This window comes from Staurois parvus, unplaced genomic scaffold, assembly GCF_062004578.1.
Source record: "Staurois parvus isolate SC_StPar_1 unplaced genomic scaffold, SC_StPar_1.0 ptg000195l, whole genome shotgun sequence".
Taxonomy (NCBI): Eukaryota; Metazoa; Chordata; class Amphibia; order Anura; family Ranidae; genus Staurois; species Staurois parvus.
This window is the reverse complement of record NW_028317991.1, coordinates 5,283,537-5,309,183: the sequence shown is the minus strand read 5'-3', so window position 1 is coordinate 5,309,183 and position 25,647 is coordinate 5,283,537. Positions and strand designations below refer to the sequence as shown.

The window sequence follows — 25,647 nt, the reverse complement described above, 5'->3', positions numbered from 1 at the left end:
GCGTTTTACCGCATTTTTAAACATTACAGCTTAAAAAGTCCTGTAGAAACACACTAGTCCTGGGTTTTTTTTGCAGCCAAAAAACGCTGATTTCAGTCTATGTGTGCATGGACACATAGGATAACATGCTGGGGGGTTTACTAGTTGTGGAAAAAAACATCAAAAGCCAAAAACAGCCGCTGTAAAAACGTCCCGTGTGCATGAGGACTTAGTGTCATTTTTTACTAAAAAATTGCGCTTGAAAAACCACTGCGCAAATATTATGTGACATAAATTGGAACTATCTCTATTTTATTCGCAAGGGTCTCTGCTTTAACCCCCCTGGAGGTATTCCTGAGTGTAGTTCGGGGTAAAGTTTCAGCACCACAAGAGGTAACCCCGAGCTACACTCGAGAATACACTGCAGCGTTGTTCCGGGATCTCTTCTGCACTTACCTTGTCCTGCGCTCTCGCGATGTCCCCCCTGCAGCGTCTCCGGCCATCTCCTCCGGGCGATGCCGGCATCCATCTTCTGGGTTCTGTTCCTTGCGACGTCGGGATGTACGGGGGACAGAACTGGCGGGAAATTAAAAAATGTCAAAAAGTGACATTCACTAAATACACTAAAATCACATAGTATAACATTCCTGTATCAAACCATTTCACATACATTTTGTCCCGAGTGCTTTGTCCTGCACCCTGCCTGCATTTATACTGTTCTTTCTGCCTGGAAACTGAGAAACGTCCATGGCGTCCAAAAAGTGTCCCTTTAGGTCAAAAGCGGTTTTAGACAACCTCACATCAAAATGGCAGTTGGTGGTTGGCTGTGCTGCTGAGAAGACACAGACTCCTGTTGCTTCAGGATTTCTGTAGGATTTCAGCGTTTCTCCTGTCAACAACCTACAAGATGGATCAGGATTTCAACTGGGGAACAGTGGACCCTCGTCTCCTTCTGGATTTGGCCTCTTCACACTCCACCGGGAAGGACAGAGAGGAGGATATTATGGCCGCTGTGACGCATCTGCAGGGAGGAAAGGCAGAGAAGACTGAGGCCCTGGGTCAGCTTCTGGACATGGCTACAACCTTCACCATGGCTCCCATCTACCATTATCCAATGAGGTTCCCAAAGAGATCCGGGAAGAGGGCTGAAGATGGAAAGGCCCCCAAGGTGAAGAAGAGGGACATCACCATCAGCGCTGCATCCCAGGAGCCTTCAACCAGCACCCATTCACGCTCTTCCCGAGCAAGCAAAGGGGCTATATACAAACAGCTGGTATCTGAAGGTCTCCTGATTGCCCTGATGTCCAAAGAGCCCAAAAGAAAGGCAGCGGAGACCAAGCCTCAAGGAGCCAAAAGACCCAGGGCCCAATGAGGTAAGTGACATTAGGTGAGTATGGCTTTTATTATATTTAAAGCCCATTCCTGTCACCTGCCCTGAATTGATCGCTGGCTAAAAAATAAAATCCATCTAAAATGTATTTTTATTTATACAAAGCCACGATCACTGCAGTCCCAAGGGTTCCCCCTCTACTATTTACATCCAACGGGGTCCTTGATGGATTGCTTATTATGTTTTGCCCAGAGTTGGGCTTTAAAAAAAAATAAAATAAAAAAAAATGTAAAAACCCAAAAAAAAAAAAAAAAAAAAAGTGTGCATTTAGAAATTATAATTGTTTCTCTTGTTACCAAAAAAAAAAAAAAAAAAGTTTGTAAACATAGATAAGATAGTGATAAGATAGTATGCTTGTTAAGATAGTCTGCCATCTTGTAACATCCTCTGGTAAATGCCAAACATCTCCTTTTCCTCTTCACTTCTGTTTCTTTGGAAAGAGCAGAGAATGTTAGTTGTGGCCATATACACAGCTCTATGTGCAGCCCAGAGCCCATAGCGCACAGCCCAGAGCCCATAGCGCACAGCCCATAGCGTACAGTCCAGAGCCCATAACGCACAGTCCAGAGCCCAGAGCACACAGCCCAGAGCCCATAGCGCACAGCCCAGAGCGCACAGCCCAGAGCACAGAGCGCATTGGCCGGCTACAAGAGGCCGGATTTTTTTTTTAATAAAGAGAAAATCCATACACCTCCACTAATTAATGGCCCTGTCATCTATTTTCATCAAATCATTTCTTATTGTATTTTTCTGCTTCATGGTAACACCCTCCATGAGCTCCCACACCTCTCCGTTCCCTCTCACTTCTGTTTGTTTGGAACAAGCAGTGCATGTTAGTTGCAGTCATGTGCACTACTCTATGCACACTGCAAAGCCCATAGCCATCAAACCCATATGTAAATTGGATATATTATTGTAAACCAGAGTTTAGTGTCACATCTTTAACATCTTACAAAAAAGGAGAGGATTGGCCGGCTATAAGGGGTGGAGGAGGCCGGATTTATTTTTTTTTGTGACACTAATCAATATCCTTATTTTTCAAAAAAAATCCATTTACATTCATTGGTTAATGGCCCTGTAATATATTTTTTAAAGAAATAATTTCTTACTGTGTTTTCCTGCTTCCTTGTAACGTCCTCCATGAGCTCCCACACCTCTCCTGTTCCCTCTCACTTTTAATTATATGGAATGAGCAGTGCATGTTAGTTGCAGTCATGAGCACTGCTCTATGCACACTGCAAAGCCCACAGCCCACAGTTGAAAGCATTTTTTTCCTCTCACTTTTCAGAGTTTAGTGTCACTTATTTAACAACTTACAAAAAGAGGATTGTGATTGGCCAGCTATGAGGGGAGGAGGAGGCCAGATTTTTTTTTGTGACACTAAACAACATATTTAAAAAAAAAAAAAAAAAAAACTATTCACATCCACTAGTTAACCTCCCTAGCAGTCTGATTATGTCAGTATTTCTGTGCTCAAAGCGGTACATTTTTTTGCATGGAAATATGTTGTTTTTTTATTGTAGGCTGTAATTCTTAGGAATAACTCACTGAAATCTGTCCGAACAAGAGTCTAGTAAACATCCCGGGTATGATAAAACTTGAAACACGAAATCAAATTATAATATAAGGAATAATCATTAATAATATAATAATAATAAATTTAATTCAATAATGTAATCAAACCAAAAACACTGAAATTTTAAATATAGCGCCAAGTTCGCACATCACTGAGCAAAGTCGCAAAATCGTTTTCAGTGTCTGATGATGAATTTCCCCCACGAATCATTATCACTCAATTCTGCAAGTGGTTCTGATTTACTATCGCTGTTCTCTAGCCGGTCTAAAACCAATTTTGACCTAAAGGGACGCTTTTTGGACGCCATGGACGTTTCTCAGTTTCCAGGCAGAAAGAACAGTAAAAATGCCGGCAGGACACAGGACAAAGCACTCGGGACAAAATGTATGTGAAATGGTTTGATACAGGAATGTTATACTATGTGATTTTAGTGTATTTAGTGAATGTCACTTTTTGACATTTTTAAATTTCCTGCCAGTTCCGTCCCCCGTACGTCCCGACGTCGCCAGGAACGGAACCCGGAAGACGGATGTCGGCATTTGCTGGAGGAGATGGCCGGGGACACTGCAGGAGGGACATCGCGGGAGCGCAGGACAAGGTAAGTGATCGAGGGATCCCGGAGCAGCGCCGCATGGTAAGCCCGAGTGTAGCTCGGGGTTACCGCTTGTGGTGCTGAAACTTTACCCCGAGCTACACTCAGGAATACCGCCAGGGAGGTTAATGGCCCTGTAATCTATTTTTCATTAAATCATTTATTTTTTGTTTTTCTGTTTCCTTGTAACATCATCCATGAGCTCCCACACCTCTCCTGTCCCCTCTCACTTTTAATTGTTTGGGACGGGTAGTGCACTATAGTCGCAGTCATGAAAACTGCAAAGCCCATAGCCCATGTCAGGAAGTAAGATCACAAAAAAACAAAATGGAGATTTGGAAGAGTCTGAGAGCAGTAAAAAGTACTTTTTTTGGATTAAGAACAAATATCTGAGTTTAGTGTCAATTTAACATCTCACATAAAAGGAGTGTGATTGGCCGGCTATAAGGGGAAGAGGCCGGAATTTTTTTTTATGACACTAAATATTAATTTTCATTTAATAATCTGTACACATCCACTACTTCATGTCTCTGTAATTTATTTTCAATTAAAAGATCTATTACTGTGTTTTCTGCCTTCCTGTAACATCCTCTGAGCTCCCACATCTCCCATTTTCCCCCTCACTTATGTTTGCTTGATATGATCAGTGTACTGCTCTATGCAACACTACACATCCCATGTCCGTCTTGGGGGTGAGCATGAGAGAGTGGCTACATTCCTACATACAGTGGGACCATGGGGGAGAATGGATGTAGCCACCCTCTAACAGGAAATCAAATCACAAGGGGAAAAAAAGCAATTGGGAGATATGGAGGCGGCTGAGAGTAATAGAAGGAATTTTTTTTTTTCTTTTGAAACCAGAGTTAAGTGTCACTTGAACATGATGCAAGAAAGGAGCGTGATTGGCTGGCTATAAGAGGAGGAGGAGGAGGCTGGATTATTTATTTTTTTTAACTACTTCCCTTCCAGCCCATGTATATAAACGGCCGGACGGGAGCAGTGCAGGGCTGGGTGGCCATTTATAAACGGCCTCCACGCTCCCTGCTTGTGTGCGCTCCCTGGGAGTGTGCAGCACCGCAATCCAGTGCCTACTGTGTCCTCTGGACACGGTGAAACACCGATCGTTGTACGGGACCTCTGTGTGAGGTCCTGATCATGTGATCACTGACTGGCCAATCAAGACTTCTGACATCATTGCTTACTACGTGTGAAATCTGTGAATGATCACAACCTTGTACCATGTGACAAGCTGTGACCAATCAAAGCTCAAACAGTATTTCTCAATGGCTGCAAGAATGCAGCCAGAGAGAAGGAGAAATGATTGATTTTACAGCCTTTATGGGTGTAAAAGCAATCAGTGTAAAAAAAACAAAAAACATAAATATAAAAAAAAAATAAAAATGTAAAAAATGTTTTTGAACAATTATAATTTTTGGTTGTAAACTAATTTGTTTTTTTTTTTACTATAAAGATAACAATACATTTTGGCCAAGATTTATGAAGAAAGATTATTTATTTGAAAAGTTTATAAGAAAAACACTTTTTTCAAAATATTTAAACTTTTTCATTTATATAGCAAAAAAAAATAAAAATCCCAGTAGTGAATAAATACCACCAAAAAAAGTCTTAACTGGCTCAAAAAAATGCTAAAAAAATGATTGAGTACAGTGTTGCATGAACGCACAACTGTCATTCAAAGTGTGATAGCGCCGAAAGCTGAAAATTGGCCTGGACAGGACGGGGGTAAAAGTGTCCGGACTGGAAGTGGTTAAATTAGGGGCTGTTCACACTGCCCACACACTAACCCCCAGTTCACATCTGTGTGGTCGTGCGGGCCGCGATTTACATGGGCACGAGAGCCTATACATGTGAATGGACTCCTGTGCCCCGGGACATGCAGGGAAGAAATCTATCTTTCTATATCTACTTTGGAAATCGCAGCCCGCGCAGGAACCGAGGTGCCCAGTACGGTTGCCATATCCAGTGCGGGTGGCGTACCATTAGAATTAATGACACCCGCCAGCGGGTCCCGCATTCCTGTGTGTGGGTGGTGCAGCTGCAGGTATTTGTGCAGGTCCCGCATCGGCACCACCCACACAGATGTGAACCGAGGGTAAACTGAATGGGTTTGGTGTGTGGGCAGCCGTCCATTCCGGCTGCAGCCAGCCAGCGGTACAAGGCAGAGTGATGCACATTTTACCGCATCACACAGCTCATTTGTCTTCTTTTTGTTTTGTGTGAACCTAATGTGAAGTACACAAAGTGACGTGTCATAGCATGTCCCCAAAAAAGCAGCACAGTGTGATCAGCTGCTGCACAGTGGCATGCAGTGCCTTCCTTTTTGTGTGCGCTACAAAAAATTGCAGCATGTCTGCATTTTACTGTGGCTCCAGGCTGCACTGCAGTGTGAACAGGGCACATAGAAAACAACCACATGACTGGCGTTCTTCCCGTACAGAACAATTAGGCGATCTCTGAAAACCTATCTCTTCAGGGAAGCCTATCCTGCCCTCAGCTAATAATGGAATCTTCTATTCAGGGGCGGACTGACAACTCATGGGGCCCCCAGGCAATAGGGGATCATGGGGCCCGTGTCCTTGCCCAAACTCAAAAAAGCCTATGAAAAAGGCACCAGGGGCATCTCATGGGGCCCCCTACTGACCCCGGGCCCTCAGGCAGTGCCCGAGTTTCCAAATGGTCAGTCCGCCCCTGCTTCTATTCCTACTACCAGTTTATCCCCCACAGTTATTACCTTTTGTACCACCAGCCCCTCCCTCTTAGATTGTAAGCTCCCAGGATCAGGGCCCTCCTATCCCTCTTGTTTTGACCTGTATTGTTGCTGTATTGTCTCCCATTATATTGTAAAGCGCTGAACAAACCGCTATATAAATCCTGTATAATAATAATAATAGCAGTCACCGTACTATGTGTGAACAGGTACCTAGAGCTTGTTCACAGCATGTCTGTTTACTGCACAACAACACACACGGCGTGATGTGAACATAGAAACAACTGTTACCTGTGTGCCGTGTTCATGCTGTACATGTGTGGAGGTGTGCAGCAAAATGACGCTCAATAGACATGGTGGGAATCGGCCCTTTTGTAGTATGACTGCACTGGGCGCTGCTCATGTGACCCCCCTTCTGTATAATGTATGGACGGCCACTGCTGGGAAATCTATTATATGCAACTTTTAGTGCAGAAACAGAAAAATGTGCGGGAAAAACACTGCTATGTGATTGTTCTTATAAGGTCGTCAGTTTATTTTTTTCTCATTTCAGGAAATAATAAAAATATATTTTTATAGCTCTTGTCAGTTGATTCATCTGTCCTATGACACAATAAACCAATGTCAGCCCGGCTGCTTTATATACAATGGCCAGCAGTGATAGATTTATTCATCTGCAGTTTGCGAGGATAAATGTAATTAACACTTACACCCCGGGCACACCAGGTGCGACTTTCCATGTAATTTGCCATGCCGTGCGAGTTTCAAATTATACGGCGAGTCGCACCCTATTGTCCGCAATGAAAAACGTCATATCGGTGCGATTCTGACTTGGTCGGAGCCGCAGTGATTTCTACAGTAGTGCATTCACTACATCTGGTGCGACTTGCACAGATATCAGGGCAGATGTCTTGTAAGTCGCACCTCAAGTCGGAATGACATCCGACTTTGAAATCATGCGACTTCACTGGAAGTCGCACAATTTCAAAGTCGAATCGGTGTGACTAGGACCTATGTGTGTTAAAAAGGAAAAAGGTATTTATATTTTTTAAATGAATACACAAGTGTTTAATCTTTCATGTCTATTTTTTACAGGATGGGTTATAAAGATGAGGGTTCACATGTAGTTTAAATGCCGCTTCACACTGGAATAACACAGGAGCACGGACTATGTTCCTTTGCGATTCCTGTGTGATGAGAGTTTTAGTCCTTTTATTTGAATGGGCTGAAATCACACTGGATCGCACCAAAAGTAGCACATGCACTACTTTTAAAAATGCACTGCAACCGGATCGCATGGACCATGGTACTGCGGTGCAGGCAAAAGAACTGCATTTACAATCTGAGTTTGGGATGTTAAAATCTCCAATTTCCAAGTCACACCCTATTGTCCGCAGTTAAAGTGGTGATATCGGTGCGATTTGGATTTGGAGAAGGCTTTGTATTCATTGAAAAATAAAAGGTATTGCCTGAATGGCACCCATGCTAAGTGACCAACCCCCTATATTCACAATGCAGCAGGGCAGCTGCTCCGTACAGATCCTGAAGACAGCGAGGGTCCCTGTAGTAGCGTTGACTACTACAGTGCTTCCACAGGGATCACCAGGTATGCAGTATGCAGACAGGCAATGACGCCTCTCCTGCTTGCAGGCCCCCTCTGGTATTGTGCTGCATTCACCCTGGGCTGTGTACAGGCAGCCTATAGAGATGGATGAAGACACAGCAGCTGCACAGACAGCATATCAAAATATGCAGGGAGGGTGCAGGAATCTGAACGCACACTGTGTGCACCTGGGATTCAGCTTTAGCCCCGTTCGCATTGATGCAACCTGTCATGCGATTTGACCGTTCAAATCACACAAGTCGCATCCAATTATTAGCAAAAGGAGTGTTATGGCAATTAACGCCAATGCCCCCCAACCTCACCTGAAGCATCTGACTCTGACCCCTTTTGTAGCATGTCTGCAGTCTCTGACCCCCTCTTGTAGCATGCCTGCAGTCTCTGACCCCCTCTTGTAGCATGCCTGCAGTCTCTGACCCCCCTCCAGTAGCATGCCTGCAGTCTCTGACCCCCTCTTCAAGCATGCCTGCAGTCTCTGACCCCCTCTTGTAGCATGTCTGCAGTCTCTGACCCGCTCTTGTAACATGTCTGCAGTCTCTGACCCCCCTCTAGTAGCATGCCTGCAGTCTCTGACCCCCTCTTGTAGCATATCTGCAGTTTCTGACCCCCTCTTGTAGCATATCTGCAGTTTCTGACCCCCTCTTGTAGCATGTCTGCAGTCTCTGACCCCCTCTTGTAGCATGCCTGCAGTCTCTGACCCCCCTCTAGTAGCATGCCTGCAGTCTCTGACCCCCTCTTGTAGCATATCTGCAGTTTCTGACCCCCTCTTGTAGCATATCTGCAGTTTCTGACCCCCTCTTGTAGCATGTCCGCAGTCTCTGACCCCCTGTTGTAGCATGTCTGCAGTCTCTGACCCCCTCTTGTAGCATGTCCGCAGTCTCTGACCCCCTGTTGTAGCATGTCTGCAGTCTCTGACCCCCTCTTGTAGCATGTCTGCAGTCTCTGACCCCCTGTTGTAGCATGTCTGCAGTCTCTGACCCCCTCTTGTAGCATGTCTGCAGTCTCTGACTGTCTCTTGTAGTATGTCTGCAGTCTCTGACCGTCTCTTGTAGCATGTCTGCAGTCTCTGACCGTCTCTTGTAGTATGTCCGCTGTCTCTGACCATCTCAAGTAGTATGTTAATATTCTTTGACCAAGCCTATGTTCAGATCTGTGCTCCCTCCCCTGCCTGTGTCTGTGCAGTTGCTGCATCCACTTCTATGGGCCGCCTGCACACAGCTCAGAGGTGGATGCAGATGACAGCGGCTCAGCGCCCATCTGAATGAGAGACAATAACTGCCAGTGAGTGATGGGGCAGGGGAGGATCTAAGAGAATCCTGATAAACACAATCCCCTGCAAGGGATGGGAGGGGTGTGGCTGCGCACTGCTCTCAGGATTCTGATTGGCTTCTGATACAACATAGAAATTTAAGACAGAACTTTCAGAGGACGCGGCCTTCAGGCTAGGCTCACATCTGTGCAGGCTGCGGTTGGCACATTTTGGAACATGTGTTTTCGATGATTATTTTTATGCGTATTGCATTTTTTTTCTTTTTAGCGAATAGGAAAGTATGACAGATCTGTTCATGTAGTGCGACTTTAACACTCTCTGGCACCTAAGTAGAATAAAAATGGCATCAAAGTAGTGGAGGAACCTCTATGTGTGAGGTCCCAATCATGTGATCATTGATTGGCCAATCAGTGATCACATGCAGAGTAGTAAGCAAGATCTCACTTCTGACATCATTGCTTACTACGTGCGAGGTCACATGGTACAAAGCTATTCACAACAGCCTTGTACCATGTGACAAGCTGTGACCAATCACAGCTCACACAGTAGTTCTCAATGGCTGCAAGAATGCAGCCAGAGAGGAAAAATGATTGCTTTTACAGCCTTTATGGGTGTAAAAGCAATCAGTGTAAAAAAGAAATCTTCATCACCCCCACAAGTAGTACAGTGTTACCATGGTGACACTGTACTGCTAGGGTGAAAGTATGTAAAAAAAAAAAATATAAAAAAATAAAAATGTAAAAAAAAATATTTAAAAATTATCATTTTTGGTTATAAACTAATTTAGGTTTTTTTTTACTAAAAAGATAACGGAATACATTTTGGCCAAGATTTATGATGAAATATTATTTATTTGCAAAATTTTATAAGAAAAACTTTTTATTCAAAGTTTTTCGACTTTTTCAATTACATAGCAAAAAAAATTAAAATCCCAGTGGTGAATAAATACCACCAAAATAAAGCTTTATCTATCTCAAAAAAATGGTAAAAAATTCATATTGGTACAGTGTTGCATGACCGCGCAATTGTCATTCAAAGTGTGATAGCGCTGAAAGCTGAAAATTGGCCTGGACAGGAAGGGGGTGAAAGTGTCCGGACTGGAAGGGGGTAAAGGTGGCCCTTAATCATAACCCTAACATGTGACACATAAAGGTTTCTGCGCTACTTTGATGCGACTGATTCTACCTGAGTGCCACAGAGGGGTAAATGGGTAAAAAGTCGCATTACATGAACAGAACTGTCATACTTTATTAACAAAAAAACCCCACAAAACACATAAAAAACGTAAAACTTGTGTTTTTGGTGCGGGTCTGTTGAAGTCAATCACACACAAAGTGCAATCTGCTGCAGGAAAAATCGTCTCTGACCCTTTCCAGAAAACTCCCCGGCTGAAAATGCACAGATGTGACTAAATCAAAAGGAAAGAATGGTGAATGGACTGTAGTGTGTTTCTGCAAACTGGAAAACGCACTGAAATCCGCATAAGTGTGTAGCTAGGGTTAGGGAGGGCCCAGCAGCTGAAAAGCACTGCTCTGCTCTGCAGTATTCCCCTTCACTCCTCCCCACACAGATATATAAAAGGTTATGTGAGGAGCTTACAGTAGGGGTGGAGGAGCTGGGCCAGCACAGAGAACAAAGTTTAGCCTCATAAGAGAGGGCTCTGGTGTGTAAGGGGGGAGGGACCATGCTAGGGAAGTGACTCCTCCTGGAGTAGTATGGGCAGCAATGGGTTCGCACATCTACTTGCAGCACTGGGGTCCGCGGTTCACATCCCAGAACCCCCCCCCCCCGATATACTAGTAGCTCGTCTCCGGCCTGTTCCCTGTATGGCATTATACACAGAGCATCCAAGATGGCGGGCTCCCCTTCGACCCAACCCCAATGTGATGATCGCTCTGAGCCCCCTGGAGAGAAGATCTATGGAGAGATCCGCTCACAAGAAGACTCATCTCCCAGCAAGTTCAACGTCACATCCCCAGAGAAGAGAAATGAATATATGGGAAGGAAAAACACAGCAAATAAATCCTGTAAAATTCTACCTGTGTCCGAGCTTTTCCCTGCCATGTGATCAGGTGGTGACAGGGCCTCTTTATGTTCTGTATACAGCGGGGGAGGGGGGAGATGTTGGGGGGAGGGGGTGGGGGTAATGCTGTCTCTGACCCCAATCTCCCCTCATTGTAATGTATGGAGGGTGGGAGAGTCAGATTCTCTGCCAGGTATGCATTTCTGGCCGTGGGGAGATTTCCCCTCACTTCTGTTCCCAATGTCAGGATATGACTGGGAGGGTCACCAGCACAGGAAGTGATGCAAATCTCCATAGCGGAAAGGATGCAAAGAGCAGGAAGTGCACCTCCCTATGTGACCAGGGGGGCTGCTGTTGAGGCCGGAGTGCCATGTGATCAGGGGGTGTGGTGTTGTTTCCTGAAGTGCCATCTTGAATGCTGGCAATAGCATTAGGCTTGTGGCAGAGTGAGGGCAAAGTGGAGGCTCAGCACTGAGTGTGTACAGAAGAAGGGATGCTGGTTCAGGTGACAGTTGTCCTACATGGATGTACCAATAGGAATAGTCATTCTAAAGGTCAGTTCACACTACATGCAGTCCCTGAAAGCTTGTCCTCAAAATTGTTTGTTAGTGCAAATAAAAAAATTATCACGGACAGTACGCAATTGTTTCTGCATCAAAAATGCATTGATAGTAAGTTACATTGTTTCCAATGTCATAGTTCACACCAGTGCGGTCAGTTCCAGAGCGTTCCAGTTACAGAAAAAAAAGTACGTGCTGCATTTTTTTCTGCACTGAACTGTACTGGAACGCAGTAAAACACACCACAAATGCACTGGAATGCATGTGTCCTTATTTAAAGTGGAGCTCCACCCAAAAGGGGAAGCTCCACTTTAAGGACTGCACCCCCGCTCCCCATTAAGGATTGGCACCTTTGGGGAGCGGATACCCGAATTTGACAGGTACGCACTCCCGGTCCAGTCGCCTAGGCGATCGAAAACAGAAGGTGTCCTACCTCCCTCCTGTAGTCTTTTACGACACGTGACAGGTCCCCGAAGACTACAGGACCATTCATGAAGCGCAGCACTACTCGCACATGCTCAGTGGGTACCCGGCTGTGAAGCCGCAAGATATAACAGCCTGATGCCCACACTGAAGATGCCGGCCTCCTGGAATACAGGATGGCTGGTGAAACGGGGTGCGGGGGACACCACAGGACCGAGGGACAGCTAAGTGGCTGTTTTTTAAAAGTCAGCAGCTGCAGGTTTTGTAGCTGCTGACTTTTATTTTTTCACGGGTGAGTAGAACTCCGCTTTAAGTTGAAGAAAAAGAGAGGGGAGGGGGGTGAACAGGAATACATAAAAAAGCATTAAAAATGCATCAAAAACACGAACACAGAAACGCATCCGGGAAGCATTTCCATGGTGTGAAGAGAAATGTTTTACTCTATGGGCACCTGCTGCACCTCTATGTATGAGCATTCCTCCCCCCATACTGATCCCCCATATCTGACTAGTCGGATCTCAGGTCCCCCACCCAGAAGTCATGGCACCCTCACATTTCTGCTCCCCGTCACCCGTTTTCTGGGTGACCCCCCAACTCTGCCCATCCCTCGCTCTCCCCCCTCCCCCATTCATACCATGTGGGGTGTCTTCCATTCATCTGTACAGATCAGCACAAGTTCAGCGCTGGGACACATTGAAGACACCCCACCTCATGTCACTGCCGCCCACATAGTAAAGAATGAAATGTCATTTGTGACATGTAAAGTGTAACTACAGGCAAATGTTTTTCTCATATTGGATAGAGCAGGGAGGGGTTAGAGCCCCTGATAGTTTTTAATGCCATCCGTGCCACCCTCCATGTTCAGTACAATGATGTAAAGCAGTGGTCTCCAAACTGCAGCCCAGGGGCTGGATGTGGCCCTTTGCATGTCTTTATCCGGACTTTGGGGCACTATTCATTTTTCTGACACCAACAATGGGGGTATAATTCTTGCCACTGACACCAACATTGGAGCACTATTCCTCCCCCTAACACCAATGATGGGGCACTATTCCTCCCAATGACACCACCACTAGAAGAATAATTCCTCCCACTGACACCACCAATAGGAGAATAATTCCTGCCACTGACACCAACGAAGTGATGGAACACATTTGCTCACACTAACACTAACAATGGGGTACTATTCCTGCCACTGACTCCAATGATGGGGCACTACTCCTCTTACTGACACCAGTGATGGGGCACTTTTCCTCCCACTGACACCAACAATGGGACCTTATTCCTCCCTCTGACAAAAATGATGAGGCACTATTCCTCCCTCTGAAGATGTGGCATTGTTTATTCCCTCTGACACCAGGACATTTTCTACTCCCACTAGCCACAGTCCAGCCCCCCCTAAAGTCTGAAGGATAGTAAACTGGCCCCTTGTTTAGAAGGTTTGGAGACCCCTGATGTATAGGATGCTGGGAGAAGATTGTGAGGTCATGCTGTCTGAAAGCATATTATTATATCTGTCATCTATTAGAAGGGAGTCTGATTTTGCACTCTCCAGCTTTAGTAAATAAACCACTTGAAGCTACTAAAGTATATTACAGGCTAAGCTGCAGTCACATCGTTTTGGCATCAAATCATTTGTTTGGCTCTAGCTGACACAATTTAGCCTCATAAGGACAGAGTACTACCCGTGTTTCCCCGAAAATAAGACCTACTTACAGGTTTCCTTCTGGGTGAAATATAAGGTACCCCCCCGAAAATAAGGCCCCCCTAGGCTCTGTCTCGGAATGAAAATTAATTTACCGTAAACTGGTTGCTAGGGCCGCCCCGACTGGCGTCTAGCAACCAGTGACGTTACGCGGAGTCCTGACGTCACTGCTGTGTGGAGGCGGAGCGGAGGTCGGAGTGAGCGGTGAGCGCGGGGCGGGAGAGAGGAGGAGACTTTCGCAGATGCGTGTAGAAGAACAGGAGGATCAGAGCGGACGGGACGCGGCGAAGGTGGTGAGTGCTGGTCTGTCTCTGGTGACACTGCCTGATGCTCACGGCCGCCCTCATGATGACTGAAGGTTCTCAGTCAGTGGCAGACCCTACTCCAGCCCAGGTCCAGGCCCCAGCCAGCCCAGTGACAGTCCCCAGGGGGGAAATGTCTGATAAAGGGGTGGGGGGGATGTCTGGTGAAGGTGTTCAGTGGCACAGGGGTGGGGGGAGGGGGATCACTTACAATGACACAGGAGGATCAGAGGGGACAATCAAAATGACACAGGAGGATCAGAGGGGGCAATCAAAATGACACAGGAGGATCAGAGGGGGCAATCAAAATGACACAGGAGGATCAGAGGGGGCAATCAAAATGACACAGGAGGATCAGAGGGGACAATCAAAATGACACAGGAGGATCAGAGGGGGCAATCAAAATGACACAGGAGGATCAGAGGGGGCAATCAAAATGACACAGGAGGATCAAAAGGGGTTACTAAAATGGTAATTTCCTTTATTTTCATTTAACAATAAATGTGTACCGTATTCTTCTTCATGGAAAAATAATACATCCCCTGAAAATAAGACCTAGCACATCTTTGGGAGCAAAAATTAATATAAGACACTGTCTTATTTTCGGGGAAAAAGGGTATATTGCCAAAAGTATTGGACCCCCCTCCAAATCATTGGATTCAGGTGTTCCAATCCCCTCCATGGCCACAGGTGTATACAATCATCACCTAGGCATGCAGACTGCTTCTACAAACATTTGTGAAAGAATGGGTCGCTCTCAGGAGCTCAGTGACTCCAAGCGTGGTCCCGTGATAGGTTGTCACCTGTGCAATAAGTCCATCCGTGACATTTCCAGGCTACTAAATATTTCATGGTCAACTGTTAGTGGGATTATAACAAAGTGGTCAATGACTTGGGGTAATGAGGGAATGAGGGGGACTTACATTGAGCATATAAGACTGACCGTGATACCCTTTCTCAGCCTGCACTACCTCTGGCCACCACTAGAGGGAGACTCCACTCCAAGCTAGCTGGCTGACCACACACTGCCAGATATGAATCTTATATACCAGTGATGGTGAACCTTTTAGAGACCAAGTGCCCAATCTGCAACCCAAAACCCACTTATTTATCGCAAAGTGCCAACACTGCAATTAAACCTGAATACTGAGGTTTCCATTTACAAAGAACAACCCATACATTAACAACTTTTGTGTTAAAAGAAAAACACAATAACAGAGCTTCCACTGACCACCAGCACAAGGGGGCAAAGTGCCACTGACCACCAGCACAAGGGGGCAAAGTGCCACTGACCACCAACACATAGGGGGCAAAGTTGCACTGAACACCAGCACAAGGGGGAAAATTTCCACTGACCACCAGGACAAGGAGGCCAGACAGTCTTATGGCTCGTTAAGGCAGGCGGCCTGAGAAAGTCAGTAAGAGAGGGCAGTAGAGCTGCAGCTACAACTGCAGCCAGATGGGATTGTACATAAAAAATGACACCTCCTGTCACGTTCGGTCAGTAGAACCAAATCCAAAGGTGACTTATTCAAGTAAATTGGGCCATTGGGCCACGCCATAACCACCCTGCGACTGCATGTAATGAATGCTGTTGTGGTATTTTGGTGCGGGCTTGCAGGAGGTGACAGATGGCCACCTGCCAACTGCCATCCAATCCGGAAAACCAAGTCTACTGTGGCTAAAACCTGCAACTCTGCCTCTAAAGAAACTTATGTACTTTTTTTCCAGCATTGAGCTTCAAGCAACACTATGCTCTTATGTGGATGGGCACCACCAGGGATTTTTTTCAGCGAGAACTCAGGGGAACGTAGTTCCGGCACCACCAGCACTGAATGTACGTAATGGCAAGGGGTGGTGGGGTGTACTGCAGGGTGCATTGATGCTGGCTGCTGGAGGATCTATTGTTGTTGGAGGAGATCTATTTTTGTGTATGGGGGGTGTATATTGATGCTGAGGAGGTCTACTGTTGATAGTGGGGGATCTATTGTTGCTGTGGGGTCATTTATTGCCGGAAAGGATCTACTGTTGAGGGAGGGGGTCTATCGTTGCTAGCTGCTGGAAGATCTATTGATGCTAGCTGTGGGGAGATCTGTTGATGCTGTTGGGGACTATTGTTGCTGGAGGAGGGGTATTTTGTTGCAGGTGGTCCATTGTTGCTGGTTGCAGGGGGTTTATTTTACTGCTTTGCTTTTTAACATTTCAAATTCCATACAAATTGATACTTGGTTTTGTATTCTCAAAGAGGACGATACTGGTAGGTAGGTAAGGGGTGGAACGCAGGGACAGTGTGGGACAGAGACAGGAGGTGACTCAGAAAGGGAGACTTCCTGCACCTATTCTATGAGAAAAAAAGCCCTGGGCACAATGCTTGTCCCCACAAAATTCTCAATTATTGTCCCACAATTGAGAGCTTCACAAACACTCAAGACACGAATCAACCGAAAGAATCATTTTGAAAAAATAAAAGAGACTACAGAGAGAAAGCTATTACTTTGTCTGAGCCGACCTTAGAGAAAACCTTCATAAAAATAGTCAGAAACAACTTAGCATCCAGCAACGTGTGAGACAATAAACGCTTTGGTCACGACATGGAATGCAGAGCGGTCAGCATTACTGAAATACACCACAATATACAGAGTACAGCAGTGATCACAATATAAAGAATGTCAACATTTTAAATTCCTAATATGTGCCTGACACACATGTACTTGTATGAAAAAGTATCCTGTTCTGTGTGTATTGCTTCCTTTGTGTGAAATCCCTGGTGTTCCTGCCAGCCCCTCTGCTTTACTATTATAAACTGACCACACTAAGCAGGAGAACACACTATGGCCAGTTCTCTAGCTGTTCAGGGAACTTCAATGATCAGGCTTGTCCTCCCCACCTCGCGCAGGCATTCACTGGGAAGATCAGTATCCTGCTGTTTCTCCTCCCCCAGATTTCTAAGCTTGTTATACAGCTGAGAACCGAGGGAATGTGATCACTTATAAAAAAGAAAAAGGATTTTTTTTTTTTTTTTATATCTATACACAAATATTTTGCTTTACATTTCTATTTTAAACGGAATAGGTTGTTTTACAAGGTGAGAGTTTACATTATATTTTAATGCAAAATACAACATATGGGGGGAATGATATATGCTCTGGGGTGGTAGTGGGGGGGGGGGGCATTGGTCTTTAGTGGGGGGTCAGGCGTGGGCAACGTTGTGGTAGCCAGAGCATTGGTCCTCAATGGGGGGTGAAGGGTGTGAACTGGTATTCAGGGGTAGTAGTGGGTGCATTAGCATTCAGTGGGCGGTCAGGGAAGGCACTCATGCTCAGTAGTGGTAGCAAGGTCAGTAGTCCTCAGTAGAGTGTCAGGGTTGGGCAGTGGTGATCAGTGGTGGTGGTGGGTGGCATTGGTCTTCAGTGGGGGACGGGTCACTCATGCTCAGTAGTGGTAGCAAGGTCACTGTATATAAACGGCCAGACGGGAGCAGTGCAGGAGAGGGTTGCCGTTCACAAAATGGCGCCTGCCTTTTTAGCCTGTGCGCGCTCCCTGGGAGCACGCAGCAGCGCGAACAGGTACCCACTGTGTCCGGAGGACACAGCAGAAAACCGGTCGCTGTACCAGACCTTTGTGTGAGGTCCCAGTCATGTGATCACTGATTGGCCAATCAGTGATCACATGAACAGTAGTAAGCAAGATGTCACTTCCTGACATCATTGCTTACTACTTGTGAAATCTGTGAATGATCACAACCTTGTACCATGTGACAAGCTCAAAGAAATATATAAATCGCAAATAGTGTATTATCTTATTACAAAAATGTATTTGTGCACTATGTGTCATGCACACTCCAACACAAAGTGGTCAAGCAGTGAGAAAAAAAAAAAATTATCTATAATCTATATACTCTAAATGTGCACCAACAATATATCTCGAAGCGCATTCCAAGTGCATCTATATAATGTGACAGTGAACTCAACACACTGCAACCAATGCTCAAAATGTGAATCAAATCAACCAGTGTAAAGGTGACCACTCCAAACTGGTGCTGCAAATGAACAAATACCCTATGGAGGTAATAACCCGCTTTCTGGAATGATAGATAACTGCACCTCCAATTTTCTCAAACTTTCATTACACGTATACCCATATCCTTTCGGTATATCTCCATATCCCTTTCATATATTGAGAGTGTTTAGTAAAGTACACGATTGTCTGCTAGGATTCTCTGACACCCACACTGGAAATGGAAACTCCTTCCATTAGAAAAAGGACACTTTTTGGACACTAAGTTTATTTATTTTATTTTATTGTATTTTTATTTTTTTTTATTTTATGTTTGTTGTTGATAGATGTGTATTTGGGGTTATTAAGATTGCACATTTAGGTTTGGATACCTTTATAGATTGAGTTAAGAAAAGGTATATAGGGGAAATGAAAAGAACACTTTGCTGATTATATCACTTTCAAGGGTGAAAGTAGTTTATCTTTTCCGTTGAGGTTATTGTTTATTTTTGGGGGTGTTCGTATTATTCACATGTGACAATCTGTGACCAATCACAGCTCGCACTGTATTTCTCAATGGCTGCAGGAATGCAGCCAGAGAGGAGAAATTATTGCTTTTATGGCCATTATGGGTGGAAAAGCAATTTCACACCCGCTAGGGTGACAGTATATTAAAAAAAAAAAACACAAATAATATAATAATATAAAAATGTAAAAATTATAATTTTTGGTTATAAACTAATTTGGGTTATTTTTTTTCACTAAAAAGATAACAGAATACATTTTGGACAAGATTTATGAAGAAAGAGTATTTATTTGCAAAATTTTATAAGGAAAACACTTTTTTTCAAACTTTTTGGACATTTTCATTCATATAGCAAAAAAAAATAAAAATCCCAGTGGTGAATAAATACCACCAAAATAAAGTTTTATCTGTCTCAAAAATTTTTAAAAATGTCATGTGGGTACAGTGTTGCATGACCGCGCAATTGTCATTCAAAGTGTGATAGCGCTGAAAGCTGAAAATTGCCCTGGACAGGAAGGGGGTAAAAGTGTCCGGACTGGAAGTGGTTAAACCCCCCAAAAGGCCAGCCCAGAACCTATGTACACACCAACACAAACACACCGATCGGGGCGCCAATGCATGACAACGTTGCTTGTGCTACACCTGTTATGTATTGCTGCACAAGCCACAGTGACAGCCATCATTTTTGGGCTGTTATACATAGTTCATTCTAACCTGATGATCTGGAGGGGCTTTTATTGTGTCGCCTAGGAAAAAATACAGCGTAGCAAAGTTCATCTTTGTAGTACGGACATGCTCAGTGTTAAATCTTCTCAAGTTGGGGATCTATTTCCTGGCGCAACTTCAACTTTTCTATTTTACCAAAGCCTTGGGAAACATATGGAGTTTGTGTGCCCTAAAATGAACTGTAGTCCTCATGCACACGGGACGTTTTGATAACGCTGGTAACGTTAGCTGTGTAAAGTCACGTTTTTTAGTGTTTTTGCATTAGCGTTTAGCTGCGTCTTTTGGTAAAAAAAATTCCAAAAACCGCCAGTCTGCGGCGTTTTACCGCATTTTTTTACATTACAGCTAAAATAGTCCTGTAGAAACACACTAGTCCTGGGTTTTTTTTGCAGCCAAAAAACGCTGATTTCAGTCTATGTGTGCATGGACACAGGATAACATGCTGGGGGGTTTACTAGTTGTGGAAAAAAACATCAAAAGCGAAAAACAGCCGCTGTAAAAACGTCCCGTGTGCATGAGGACTTAGTGTCATTTTTTACTAAAAATCTGCGCTTGAAAAACCACTGCGCAAATATTATGTGACATAAATTGGAACTATCTCTATTTTATTCACAAGGGTCTCTGCTTTAACCCCCCTGGAGGTATTCCTGAGTGTAGTTCGGGGTAAAGTTTCAGCACCACAAGAGGTAACCCCGAGCTACACTCAGGAATACACTGCAGCGTTGTTCCGGGATTTCTTCTGCACTTACCTTGTCCTGCGCTCCTGCGATGTCCCTCCTGCAGTGTCCCCGGCCATCTCCTCTGGCCGATGCCAGCATCCATCTTCTGGGTTCTGTTCTCTGCGACGTCGGGACGTACGGGGGATGGAACGGCGGGAAATTTAAAAATGTCAAAAAGTGACATTCACTAAATACACTAAAATCACATAGTATAACATTCCTGTATCAACCCATTTCACATACATTTTGTCCCGAGTGCTTTGTCCTGCGCCCTGCCTGCATTCTTACTGTTCTTTCTGCCTGGAAACTGAGAAACGTCCATGGCGTCCAAAAAGCGTCCCTTTAGGTCAAAAGCGGTTTTAGATCAGCTAGAGAACAGCGATAGTAAATCAGAACCACTTGCAGAATTGAGTGATAATGATTCGTGGGGAAAATTCATCATCAGACACTGAAAACGATTCTGCGACTTTGCTCACTGATGTGCGCACGTAGCGCTATATTTCAAATTTCAGTGTTTTTGGTTTGATTATAATATTGAATTAAATTTATTATTATATTATTTTTTATGATTATTTATTAAATTTATAATTTATGATTTCGTGTTTCAAATTTTATCATACCCGGGATGTTTACTAGACTCTTGTTCGGACAGATTTCAGTGAGTTATTGCTAAAAATTACAGCCTACAATAAAAAACAACATATTTCCATGCAAAAAAAATGTACCGCTTTGAGCACAGAAATACTGACATAATCAGACCGCTAGGGAGGCTACGAAAATATATCATGTTTGGGGGAATTCTGTAATTTTTAGTAATTGCCTTAAATGAATTTGTAAACATATGTGGGAAAAAAAACTGTAAAACCGGCTCTGGCAGAGAAAGGGTTAACCGCTTGCCGCCCTGCCACTGTGTTTATACGTGTGCAGGGCGGCAGTGGAGCGCAAAACCACGTTTAAAAACGGGTTCCGCGCTCCCGACACTTTCGCCGGCAGGGGGCGCGCGCGCGCGCTCCCGCCGACCCGCGGGTGATCCGATTCGATCCAGGAGGGATCAATCATTAGATTTCAGCCAGTGATTTCTGGCTGAAATCGGATGATCGGTCCCTGTCCTATCCTGTCCTGTGTTGATATTTACACAGGGCAGGATATGATGTCATTCTTCTCTGCCTGGACACATTCCGTTCCAGACAGAGAAGAAGAGACATTTAAACGTGAGTAAAACACTACACTAACAGTTAGAACACACTCTAGGACACATTTAACCCCCTGATTGCCCCCCCCCAGTTAACCCTTCACTGCCCTGTCACCAGTGTACCTGATCAGTGAAGCGATTTTTATTGATCACTGTATCAGTGTCGCTGGCGACTTCCAATAGTGCTAACGCCCCTCCCAGATAGCGCCAGTTTGCCCCCCAGTACACCAATAAAGCCATTTCACCCCTTCATTTCCCCCCCCACCCCCCCAGTTAACCCCTTAACTGCCCTGTCACCAGTGTCACTGATCAGTGAAGCGATTTTTACTGATCACTGTATCAGTGTCGCTGGCGACTTCCGATAGTGTTAGCGCCCCTCCCAGATAGCGCCAGATTGCCCACTAATACACCAGTAGTCCCGTCTAACCCCTTGATCGCCCCCCCCCCCCCTGAGTTGACCCCTTCACTGCCCTCTCACCAGTGTCACTGATCAGTGAACCAATTTTTACTGATCACTGTATCAGTGTCGCTGGCGACTTCCGTTAGTGTTAGCGCCCCTCCCAGATAGCGCCAGATTGCCCGCTAATACACCAGTAGTCCCGTCTAACCCCTTGATCGCCCCCCCCCCTCCCCGAGTTGACCCCTTCACTGCCCTGTCACCAGTGTCACTGATCAGTGAACCAATTTTTACTGATCACTGTATCAGTGTCGCTGGCGACTTCCGTTAGTGTTAGCGCCCCTCCCAGATAGCGCCAGATTGCCCGCTAATACACCAGTGATCCCGTCTAACCCCTTGATCGCCCCCCCCCCTCCCCCCTGAGTTGACCCCTTCACTGCCCTGTCACCAGTGTCACTGCTCAGTGAACCAATTTTTACTGATCACTGTATCAGTGTCGCTAGTGACGGGGAAACCCAAAACTCATGGGTTTCAGTAACATTTTGACTGCTGAAGCCGGATTGAAAAGTAGATGTTTATTATACAAGCATGTAGCTAGACCTCCATGCAGGGAGAGCAGAACAATACATGGTGTTGGATTCAAAGTTATGCTCTGTCTGTCTAGGGCTTTCTAATACAATTTATATGCTCTACAGTGGGTGGTAACTAGCTATCTGATCTTTCTTTGAAGAGTCATCTGTATCTTTGGTGTAACTCATTGAGATGCGAATAGTACACGTTATTGTTACTTCCATTGTCCTTTGGGTTTAACAGGTCTTCAAAGGCTGTGATAATAATCTTGTAGACAATAGGTGGTATGAATGATGCTGAACTGGAAGTAGGAGTGAAATGTTGAGCCAGCAGGAGAGGGAAATAGGTTGTTAGGCCATCTAATTCAATAAATGGCTGCTCCATTTTCCCTTACAATCCCTCCTCTTGGACATCATATTGTCCAAACAATTATCCCTTCCTAAAAAGAAATTTGAGAAACATGTTTGCTTTACAATTCCTCCCTTAAATTCTCATACATCTCACTTTGTTTGCCTAATATTTCTTTCTAGTTCATATTTCTCCTGATTTATACATCCAATTTACTTCTGCAGAAAAATCTAATTTTGCTTCAGAAAGGCTGAAAAATGCAAAACATTAAACAAAAATTAAAAATCAAAAAGTCTAAAAAAAAACTGTGTTGGGCTAACTGTTTATGAACGCCAAGTCTGTAGTTGATTCCTCCAATGTATCCCTGACAGCTAGTCCTCCATAAGACTGTACTGCAACACCTAAGAACTCGTACAATGTTCATACATAATATTTTCTTCAGGACCATCGCAGTCCACATGACAAGAAACTTCCGGTAGGTGTGCAGATCTGCTGCAATTATAGCAAATTGAGCTTTGACTTCTATTCATGGACAGCTGAAATGATAAGTGGAAATGTTCTTCAGATACTCAAAAGTTTTGAAACCACTTTTCTCCATCACTGTTGTTTGTGGCTGATGTCAAGAAGTCCAGGAATAAGGGAGGATATTTTTGAAGATGGCGTCATTCAGATTGCTAGTCCAACATTAGGTATTTAACAAAAATGCCCATGAAGCCATGGCGTTTTTATTTTTCTGCCGAAGTAAATCTGTGTTATAGAGACAATAAGACCTAGAAAAAAAAGAAATACATCTTAATATGAGGAGAAACCATTCTCACTTTGTATAATGTGTTACTCAGTCGTCATCCAAACTTAACTACACTATTCATAATTCAATCATAAACAATCGGCCATCTTAAAAAGGGCCTATCATGTATGGCTGGGATCAGTGACCAGGAACATACAAGTACAGAGACAGGAGACTTTGAGAGCACAGAATACAGGACTTAGAAGAATGGCAGGACAGTTCAGCACTGGGGCACTGGTCTTAAAATCAAGCAGGACACAAAATGCTAGTAAGAAACACTTGTAGCACTGGGGATTAGGGCTCACAGGGAATGCAGGCACACAGGATACAGCTGATATATCAAGGATTCTAAGACAGGAAGGATACCCAACAGTATCATCTGGGGAGAACACAGCATGTCCGCACATGCAACAAGGGCGAGGGCCCTTGTAAGGGCCGAGGCGCAGAGTCTAAGGAACTGCCTTGTCTTCTCCAGAGCTCTTGAAGGTAGAGATGGGTTTGCTGCAGACAGTCCCCAGGTTGCGGTCCTCGTACTCACCCAGGCAGGAAGCTACTGGGAAATACTAACTGATAAATAAGAACCCCTTGCAGTGATGAAGCACAGGGATCACTGGACAGTAGGGAGCTCAGTTCAAGCTGACATGCATAGAAACACACAGACACTGGGAACAGAAAACTAGGAGTAGGTAGTAAAGCAAGCAAACAAACAGGGGTCTCTAAGAGCAGATAGAGATGTACGGTGACACCAAACAGGAAACAGGATTGAAACACATTCGGAGACACAGAGACAATCTGCTAGGACCTTTAAGGTGTAAAGCCTGAGGCAATGAGCCACATTAGAATGAGAAGAGATGGCCTGGCTGGGCTCATTAAATAATCAGCAGGAGGTTAAGCAGCCTTAAACACAAGTCTTGTGGGACAATAGGCAACAGCAGAACCTTATAATTTAAAGTCATGGAACTACATGTACCAGCATACCCCTGCTGCTCTTTGGAAATAGAGGAGACAGATCTGAAGAAAAGCTGAAGACCCCGACAAAGATTTAATTTAAAATCTTGACAATATCTAACTGAGCTTAATAATCAATATAGTAACACTAACATACATTAATTATATTTCTTAGGATATTATAGGTGTTAAAATAGAGAAACAATTATTCAACTCAATAGTCAAACTTTCACAATAATATAAAAACTTTATAAGATAGAAAATGCTCAGTTCTATTGTCACTGGTAATAGGGGATTTCTGGCTTTGTCTGGTTCGTTTGGGGACCTCTCTTAGAGTGTTGAACTCGTTAATACCAGAGCCCATACATGTTAGATCAGAACACACAACAAAGAAGATCTAACACCCAATAAATAGGAAAATAGGAACTTCCAAAGAAGGTACAAACTTAACCAACTACACCGATATCAGCTATTGGGGGTGAAACATTTAAGTATTTACAAAAGAAAACAGACTAATAAAACAAGGAAGAAAACAATTTGGAATACTTCCATTGGTTGATTTTTTTTATGAAGGCTGTGATCTTCCGTTCTGAAAGCCTGAAAGAAGTCCAACCAAGGCATTGATCTAATCTGAGGAATAAGCATCAATTACATTTAGTAACAAACATGACACTTTCCTTCTAATAAACCAATGGTTAAAGATCTAACAACAAAACATACAGTACATACTTTTAAAATTTTCTCTCTTAGTTGTTCTAACAGTGCACTTTTCTAATACCAAAAATTATTGACGTCAAATTAATTATTACCACGTGGATTTTGTTTATGGTATACCATTAAGAAAAAAATTATTATTATACACCATGGTTAAAAATGAGCAGCTCAATGTAAACCTTTTAGTAAGCTACCATTTGTGTGCTAGAGTTATACTTCACCATACTGAACACTTGGAAACTTCCAAAACTGTATCTTCTAAAAAACAAACACAAGATAGTGAATACACATAACAATTCCCTATTAACATCTGATTTCCTTTTAGAGTTCACTTGGCTAAGTAAATTTGCATGACCATACAGCTGTTCTCATTCACAAACCATGCAATTAACCTGTGTTAAAGAAAAAGGGGGGTCAGCACTCAGTGGGCTGTCAGCACCTTAAACATATGAGACAGCACTCCTGATTTTTAAACTTTAAATAAGATCAGTGAAAATGCTTTTTACATGTCACTAATTCTTTTAATATTCCCCTTGACTTTTTATCAATTTTAAT

General features: G+C 44.1%; 1 protein-coding gene across 5 annotated transcripts in view; it reads right to left on the bottom strand.

The window, feature by feature from the left end:
• The window catches only part of LOC149461668 (tuftelin-interacting protein 11-like), a 305,597-nt gene that overhangs the window by 174,241 nt on the left and 105,709 nt on the right, over window positions 1-25,647 (bottom strand). For 4 of the 5 annotated variants that reach the window (XR_016312790.1, XR_016312787.1, XR_016312788.1 and 1 more), the window contains one exon: window positions 436-555. The exons of the other annotated variant lie outside the window; for it this stretch is intronic. Coding sequence is in view for 1 of the 4 variants with exons in the window: in XM_089677905.1 (XP_089534031.1) it covers window positions 436-508 (73 nt within the window). In the remaining 3 variants the exon portion in view is untranslated. The remainder of the gene's footprint in view (window positions 1-435; window positions 556-25,647) is intronic. 5 annotated transcript variants of the gene reach the window in all.